Source organism: Lactuca saligna, chromosome 4 (assembly GCF_052625555.1).
Source record: "Lactuca saligna cultivar CGN05327 chromosome 4, ASM5262555v1, whole genome shotgun sequence".
NCBI lineage: Eukaryota > Viridiplantae > Streptophyta > Magnoliopsida > Asterales > Asteraceae > Lactuca > Lactuca saligna.
The window spans coordinates 304,671,378-304,680,655 of record NC_136420.1 but is presented as its reverse complement, the minus strand read 5'-3'; the positions used below and the strand labels follow the sequence as shown (position 1 = coordinate 304,680,655).

The following is a 9,278-nucleotide window of genomic DNA, read 5'->3' as shown; positions in this document are numbered from 1 at the left end:
ATTTTAGATAATACGGGATCAAATAGACGGCCGAATAATGATTCTACCCTATGCCCACAACCAAACAAGGAATAAGAAATAAGGCAAAATCAATCATTCTAAAGTTATATGATCGTAACCGTATACAATTTTTTTAAACATACACTTAGAAATTAACTTTACCGATACAATTCCCAAGTATTACCTAACATCCAATCCCCCTAGGATATAAGTTATCACACAAATCACAAAATTCTAGCATGCGATTCATATAATAGTATACTAAACAGAATACACACACACACACACACATATATATATATATATATATATATATATATATATATATATGAGTATTTTGGGAATCACTTAGTTGAGCTCAGTTGACTGCACCCCCCCCCCCCTGTTGGGTTAATCTTGATGGGTTAAGTGCATGGAGATGGATCTGGTTATGGGTCACAGATCATGGTCCTGGTTGATTTAGTCTCAGGGGTATTTTAGTCATTCTTGTAGGGTTTGAATAAGTAAAGGCCATGTAGGCCACGTTTGTTTAGCATATCTCTTAGAATAGTGTAGATAGGGTTAGTTAGTTAGCTCCTTATTTTGTTGCTTTTGACTAGGTAGACGTGTTTTGATTCATTGTATATATTGTATGCTATTATATTGAATGAGTGCACTGTAACAGTTCAGAAAGATGTAGCCTACGTATGTTGTTGGGTTTGTTCACAGGGTCATGTTCCAACAATAGGGGGAGGATCACAGGGACATGTTCCAACACCCCCCACATTTCTTTGTAAATATCCTTTTTAGAAAACTTGTTTTCCATTTCAAAAAGATTATCTATTCCTCAGTTTGAGTTCAGACACACCTGATAGTATTCTTGAATCCCTCAAACCAAGACTCTGATACCAACTTGTAACATCCTAAAAACACTGATTAAAATTTTCATTTCTAAAACATCAAATCCATACATCATTTGTTTCAAAACCCATCATAGTACAAATGTGTCAAAATCATCAGAGTAAATAATCATCTATGTGGAAATCATAAGGGGACGATGTGTAGTCAAGCTAGGCTCTTCCCGTTTGAATTAGAAGTACATGAAAATATTAAACCATAAAACCATAAGTACGAAGCTTAGTGAGTTCCCCAAAATACCACATACCATACATAACTTCGTGCCCCGACCATCATAACGGGCCCCACTCAATATACATAACGGGCCCCCGCACAGCATACATCACGGGCCCAACCCAACATACAAATGGGCCCCACCCAACATACATAATGCAAGAGTCACAAAGACAATTAGCATATTACACAATATAGTGAGAAAAATCACCTATCTCGTGGAAGCAACTAACAACACAACTCATTGTCACGCGAAGAACATATACCACACCTACTGAATCAAACACGGTCCCACCTTGGTCTACCCTACAAAACTAGCTAATTTGACCAAAATTCAAACCAGGTTAACGAGTCAACACGCAAGGTCAAAGTCAACGATCAACATCACCATCAGCGGATCCTCACGTCGTGACTAGTCCATGGTTACATCATGAGAAACACACTCATACCAGGTGTAACTCAACCAACTCAGTCTCAGTCCTTTCTACCATTAATTCGTGATGAGGAGAACGTCATGTCGTGAGAACGGGGTTTTTCATGGCTTAATGGTTTCAGCTCTGAATCCATCAAGCCCCCACCAACCGTTCCATAAGGCTTTTAAACACCTAGGGACACCTTAAGGTCAGTGCTTTTTGTCAAACACAAGCTCTTAATGGATCTAGATCTCATACTTGGTCAAAAGTGAAGAAATATCACCAAAACATGCATGCATGGGTCCAAAACACTCCCAACTTCTAGTTTTGAACCAAATAATACTCAAGGGACACCTATAATCCATAAAGTTGGTAAGTTTATGGATCCTACTAAACAAGCTTGCTCAAACAAGAAGAAAATGGAACGATAACCTAGATCTGGCAACCTAGGGCAATAAAGTTTGAGTCTTGGACACTTACAAAGGTCCAAAAAGAGTGTAAGATTATGATGATGAGGTTTTCTTGAGAGCTTCACCACTAGAACACCTTCTTCTTCTTCTTCTTCTTCTTCTACCAAGTACACTAAAAGGCCAAGAATCACCAAGAGGGTTATGATTAGGGTTTTCTGAGGCTTAAAAGCGAAGGAGGCTAAGGGTGAGTAAACCCTAGCCCCCCATTCCTTTAAATACCCAAAATTAGGGGTTTTGGTCTCTCGGTAGTTGTCACGTCGTGTCATGTTGTGACACCAAAAATGACCACCTGCGGAATACGACCATGTCATGACGTGATGATGCACCCCTCACATTATGACCCATTCAAATCATGCAAATTACTTATAATTTCATACCTCGAGGATTCAGATGTCACAAGTTTGAAGACTATTTTATCACAAAAACGGTTGGGGAGCAGTTTGTTTGCTCTTAACCATACTCTTCTATTTAAATCGATGTGACATTTTTTATCTAATCATCATGCTTTATAGGTTAGACTTATCAAGGCTATCCATGGAAACTAGTACTTTCATTGGTAGTGTCTTATATTCTTGGAGGAATTCTATTTGGCAGGATATTTTCAAGGCGATAACAGACCTTTACAATTGTGTGGATGAATCTTTTATAGTTTTGTTAAAAAAAATTGGTGATGGGTCTTTAACCTTGTTTTAGAAAGACACTTGGTTAGGCGAAGCATCTCTAAAAATTCAATTTCATTGGTTATTTAATTTGGAGGTGGAGAAATAGATATTAGTGAAGGCTACAAGAGAGCAAGATTCCCTACTATAGTATTTTGCAAACATTGTAGGGCTGGGAGTCTCCAATTAGATGAGTTTATCCCTCTTGTTGACTCAATTTCTTTTTTTCATGTTTCTGATTGATATGTGGTCTTGGCCTTTATCAGACATAGGGTAATTTTTGGTTGCTTCAACACGAGCTTTTATTGATGGAAAAAATGTACCTGCTTCTTCTACTCTTACCAGGCGGATTCATGTTGTTCCCATCAAAATTAACATTTTGTTTGGCGTTTGTTTCTAGATAAGCTTCTTACTGATCCATCTAGAAAGTCATGTTTGAGCATCCCTTTGTTATTATGTCATCTTTGTGACATTGGCCTTGAGACAACTAGCCATTTGTTCTTTGAGTGCTTGTTTGCTCTTAAAGTCTGTTCTCATATTAGTAAGTGGTAGGGCATCACAGTTCCTTATTTACTTTCGTATGTTGATTTGTTGGTTTGGTCCTTTTTATTCATGTTATAAGAGTTGTAAGGAACTATCTGGAAGAGGGGGGGGGGGGGGGGGGTTACTCTGCTTGGTGCCATATTTGGAGTTTCAGAAATTCTCAATTGTTTGTTTTTGTTAAACCGAGAACGACAATTCTTTTTGATAAAATAATACAATCTTTCTTTGGTGTAATGTTAGGTTTTAGAATACATTAATTGAGTTGGATGGCTTCAAAACCCTCAGTTGGCAATTATATGATGCTTTTAATGGTCGGCTGGTAGATAAGATGCATTTTCTCACGAAGATTGATGGTTCAAGTATCATTTAGAACATAAAAGTTTTTAGAGAAATTAAATATATTCCTACATTTTATTTCTATTATCCTCCTACCCACATTAAATGATGACAAGTAGATTAGAATATTATCAATTTCATTAAATGTGACATATGTCAACATTTAATATGATCGGAGGATAAATATAAATAAAATATAAGAAAATATTTAATTTCTCAAGTTTTTAAGAAGTAGATTTTAGTAGTAAATTAGATAGTATATGTTGCTATTTTTAAATAGATTTAGGAAGTAAACTCTAAAAATAAATTAGATTATGTGTTTGTCATAAAAAAAGAAAAAGAAAAAACAAGGACCCGTATAACAAAAGAGACCATACATGGTCTCTTTTGTAACTCGCATGTGTCATATGAATAATTTTGTCCACTTCTTTCACATAAAATGAGAATGAGTCTTCCTACAAATAATTATTTAAACCTCCCTACCCACCCCCATAACCACTCCAAACTTCAAACACATTAAAAGAGACGGTTTTCTCTTCATCTATCTCTCTCAAACACACTCTCGCTATCTCTCTCTGTGTAATCAATCAACAAGAAGGAGTCGCATGGATACGCGGCGACTCGATTACAATCTTCTCATCATCACCGGAACACTTCTCTATCTCCTCCAATCATCATCGTCTCTCAAGGTCTGTTCCCTTTCTCCGATCATTCATTTCCCCCAAAATTCTTAATTTCTCCACTCTCCACATAAACAGATCGGAGAAACTTGTTCTACGAGCAACAACAACTGCGATTCCGGTTTGCGCTGCGGAACATGTCCGGCGAGTGGCAATACTCGCCCTAGATGTGTTCGCATTCAACCCCTCGGTCCTACTTCTAAGGTACGTCCGTTTTATCAGTTCTTCAATGGAGTTTGTTTGTGATTCAATCAATTGAGAATCGAAGTGAAAAGGTTGATTTTGTAATTTTGTGGAATTTTTTTGGAATTACAGGTGAATGGGTTGCCGTTTAATCGGTATACATGGCTGACAACTCACAATTCATTTGCGGTTTCCGGCACAAAATCGCCGTCCGGCGGCATGCTTTTGGGTCCGGCTAATCAGGAAGATAGTGTTACATCTCAACTACAAGTAAGTAAAAATGAATTCTCTCTCTTAATTATCTTAAAAAAATTAAAATCCATGAAAAATAATTTAGATATATTCATACTCAACACTATTTGTCATGGCAAAATGGAAGTTTATTTAGATATAAGTTATATCATGTAACACATTGGTTCTATGCTTTATGCACATTTTGTTATTTTGTTATTGATTTGTAATATATGGTTATAGTTAATATATTAAATGTGATTGTAGAATTATCAATGAAGAAATAATCAATGTTTTAGGTTGAAAGTTCAAACCCTTGAACACCATTGTTGAACCCGTATATACCTTAATTGTTGACATTGTCTTAGCATGACATATTAATTTAAAAAATACAAATCAACTTAAAATATGTTATTTTATACGGTATTTATTTTATGCGTACTACAAAAACTATTTGTACAATTTTTGTCTATATTTAATTAATAAAGAATGAGATGGAAATGATACAAAAGTACAAGTTTTTATGGTAGCTTTTGTGATAGGCCATGACAAAACTTTTGTAAAAGGCTTGTTGGTTAGGTGTTTGTGTTCTCTTTTTAATTGATTAGGTGTAGGGAATTATTTTATTATTTAGTTAGTTTGTTGAATAAATTGTAGCTTATGGTATACGCATGTGATCTCTGTTTTATTCCACATGTCGGGTTGTATAATGATTTATTTACTAAATAAATGTTTTTATACCAAGAAAAAAGAAAAGTTGTATTCATGGTTAGAAATAAAAAGACAAGCTAATTGCACACTGACCCTAATAATATATTTATTAAAAGGAAAAGTATAAAACCAAATATCTGAATTATTGAAGAAAAGTGTCATTGAGATCTTTTAATCATAATCAAAGTGAACTTAACATAAAGTTGGTCTTTTTTGCAAACTATATTTAGATAAATCATATATATCATCACATCATTTATTTATTTTTTTATTTATTGTAAAAATGATAAAATTTCTGTAATATTTGATTGAAACGGTAATTTAATACAAAAAAAAAAAATGATAATATTTATTTCTTTTTTTTAACTTTTATAGATTTTCAAAAAGAAAAACATTTATATTTGTTTGGTAGTTAGATGTTGCAATAAAGTATAAACTATCTTACTAGACAATTATAACTAAAATAAATTACTTCTATATACCATTAGTTTTAGGAAAAAAAAATTATAATATACAATTCAAATAAATCTTTAAAGTATATTTTAAAACATATGTTTTTTATTTGATTTATCAATGTTATTTTAATATTGTAGTTGGATCTTCAACGGTTGCAACTTTTTTGTTTTAATTCAAAGTGTTAATTATTTATATATATTTTGGGAGTTTTATCTAAATTTCTCATATAAAATAAATAAATACATGAAAACAAAAATAAAATGAAATTTCTTCAACGTAGAATGGTGTTCGAGGGCTAATGTTGGATATGTACGACTTCAACAACGATATCTGGCTATGTCACTCCTTCGGTGGCCAATGCTACAACATTACAGCATACGTAAGCTCAAAAACTCAAACAAAAATCCAAAATTTCCATTTTATAATCATTCATAAACTCTCAGTTTTCATGTTTTGATGTTACAGACACCCGCGATCAATGTGCTACGAGAAATCGAGAAGTTTCTGAAAGCTAATCCATCAGAAATCATCACAATCTTCATCGAAGATTACGTTTCATCCCCAAATGGATTATCAAAGGTTTTCGCCGCAGCTGGTCTCAACAAATACCAGTTTCCGGTGAATCGGATGCCTAAAAACGGCGGAGATTGGCCGACGATTACAGATATGGTGAAGCAGAATCAACGATTGATCGTCTTCACTTCCAAATCGGCAAAAGAGGCATCCGAGGGATTCGCGTATGAGTGGACATACATCGTCGAAAATCAATGTAAGTTTTGATTTTTGACCTAATTGATTGAAACTCGTTTTACTGAATCGAATTTGAAAACTGGATTTCGAAACTCTAGATGGACAGGAGGGGCAGATTGCTGGTTCTTGCCCTAGTCGATCGGAATCTTCTCCGATGAACACAACGTCGCGATCTCTTGTTCTTCAAAACTACTTCTCGACTAATCCAAATGTCACCGGAGCGTGTATTGATAACTCTGCTTCGTTAATCGCCATGATGAACACCTGCCATTTAGCCGCCGGCAACCGCTGGCCGAATTATATCGCCGTTGACTTTTACCAGGTATGAAGATTACTTTGACTTTTTAAGTCAAACCTTAAATAAAGGAAATTAAATAATTAATAATCGAGTTGTTTTTCTTTTACTGCAGAGAAGTGATGGTGGAGGTGCATCGGAAGCCATTGATGTAGCCAATGGACATTCGACATGTGGATGCCTCAACATTGCTTATTGTGGGGTACGTTTAATAGTTCCTTTATTATATTCACATATAAATTTTTCTAAGGGAATTTTCGTAAATTTTAATATTTTGCATCACGTTTTAATTTAATATTTATTATTTTAAATATAAAAATTTCAATTATCTAATTTTATATGATAGTTTGATATTTTTTGTTAGAAGAAAATTCGTTAACTTTGGCAAAACACAAACTAATCAAGATTTTTCTGCTTAAAAAACAAAAGTTTGAGTAAATTACATAAATGGTCCCTATGGTTTAGAGTAATCTACGTGTTTGGTTTCCGACTTATTTTTTAATTCGGAAGGTTCCTACTGTTTGTTTTTATTACGCATTTGGTCCCTGTCTTACCTAAAAAGACTATTTTTTCCCTTGATTTTTTAATTTATTTAAATAAACACACCGCAACCCCACCCTTCACCGTACCTTACCTACCCTACCATTTTTTCCCTATTTAAATAATAGTCTTTTTAGGTAAGACAAAGACCAAACTCGTAACAAAAACAAACAGTAAGGACCAAGCGCGTAACAAAAACAAATAATAGGGACCTTCCGAGTTAAAAAAATAAGTTAGGGACTAAGCATGCAATTACCCTAAACCATAGGGACCATTCATGTAATTTACTCAAAAAGCTTTGATTAAACCATAAATTGGCCTAACATATTGAGATTTTATCGAAGATTTCCTAATTTTCTAAAACTATTTTCGATGAGTGTAAGTGTGGAACAAGACAATCATATATTTTGTAAAGACTACACAACAACACAACAGGTCAAGAGCAAATCTGTGTCCTACTTTTTCAGATAACAAAAGTTACAATTTTTTGTCTTAATATCGTGAGTCTAATGGTCCACAATCCAAATGATTTGTTCAGTGTTATTTTGTCTTGTCATGTCCTGTGTCATGAATAAGCATATATTTTACAGGTTAATGGGACATGTAATACACCAGTGCTCTCACCGCCACCGCCAGCACAACTGTCGCCTGGGGGTTCAAGCAGGTCGAGTGGAACCAGTTTCTCGATTCACAATGCATATCAACTACGATGGCTTGTGGGTATAGTTTTGTCAACATGGATCTTCATATCATTATAAGTTGCATGTATCTTTAAAGTATGTTCACTCTTTTGTTTACTTGTTAAATTCTTTTTGTATTTCTCGGCTAAAATACGTGCACACACTTGTATATGTTACTCACTTGTTGCTTATGTTGTGTCGAGTTTTCTTTTTTAGTTTTTAGCAAATATAATAACTTGGTTACAACATGTTTTAATACATTGGTTTGTAAACTTGTTTTCTCTTTTCTTTTTACCGGATCACTTGTATAAAAATGTTAAGAACGAAATTTGTAATCATATTTTTCACTTTTAAAACAGCCTTACTACCAAATTCGAAAAAAATGCTCACAATAAGTGAATCATTTTTTTTCAAGACATGATGTGTTGTATGTCTTATTCATTAAAAAAGTATAGCCTAAAAGAACAAAAGTGTTTGCATGTCTTATCGGTGTTCGTTTGGATGGATCGGTTTGATCTGATCCAATCAAGTGAACCCAAATTGATTTCGGTTTTCAAAACTGGATCCGAATAATCCAAACTAAATTCAAATCTGAACTGATCCAATTACAATTCGGTTGGATCGGTTTTTATAATTCGGTTTTCAAAAACCGAAACATTTTAAAACGACATATAATTATAATATTATCCAATTTTACACAAGAAGTGAAAAAATTTATTGAGTTGTGATTTGAAATTTATAAACAACTACTAAGCAAATATATTATAGTTAAATATTTTATAGATAGAAAACTTTTAAGAGATAATACATATTGATGTTTTTTATCGAATGAAATGTTTTGAACCTATATGAAAAAATAAAGGGAAATCTCCAGAAAAGTCCCAAAATTTTAGTCCAATTTATGAAAAAGTCTCAAAATAAATTTTATTTACAGAAAAGCATAGAATACCGGTTAAAACTTCGAAAAAACCCTTTTCAGCCGGTTTCGCAGATTTTGCCGGTATTCTGTCCTTTTTCGTTAGTTTGCTCAAAATTTTGGGACTTTTCCAAAAATTACATAATAACCAAAATATTGGGACTTTTTAGAAAATTACCATGAAATTAATGGATATTATTATTAACAAATCTTTTATAAATTACATAATAACCAAAATATTGGTGGCCTAAGTACTCCTCTATTGTTTCCTGACCACTCAAACTCTCTACGTTCTTCCTATGCAT

The 9,278-nt window shown here is 33.7% G+C and overlaps 1 protein-coding gene across 1 annotated transcript; it reads left to right on the top strand.

Moving 5' to 3' along the window:
• Positions 1-4,004: 4,004 nt before the first annotated feature.
• LOC145043917 (PI-PLC X domain-containing protein At5g67130-like) lies at positions 4,005-8,349 on the top strand. Its single transcript, XM_078992690.1, has 8 exons — positions 4,005-4,220; positions 4,290-4,415; positions 4,527-4,664; positions 6,073-6,171; positions 6,258-6,561; positions 6,641-6,864; positions 6,953-7,039; positions 7,968-8,349. The coding sequence occupies exons 1-8, from the start codon at positions 4,137-4,139 to the stop codon at positions 8,133-8,135; spliced, it is 1,230 nt and encodes a 409-aa protein (XP_078848816.1). The 5' UTR covers positions 4,005-4,136; the 3' UTR covers positions 8,136-8,349.
• Positions 8,350-9,278: the final 929 nt, after the last annotated feature.

What these genes read in the sequence shown, in the direction of transcription:
- LOC145043917 (XM_078992690.1), top strand. Translation starts at nt 4,137, where the DNA reads ATGGATACGCGGCGACTCGATTACAATCTTCTCATCATCACCGGAACA. An exon ending in AATCATCATCGTCTCTCAAG is followed by an intron (nt 4,221 to 4,289) that starts GTCTGTTCCCTT and finishes CCACATAAACAG; the next exon opens with ATCGGAGAAACTTGTTCTAC. An exon ending in TCGCCGTTGACTTTTACCAG is followed by an intron (nt 6,865 to 6,952) that starts GTATGAAGATTA and finishes CTTTTACTGCAG; the next exon opens with AGAAGTGATGGTGGAGGTGC.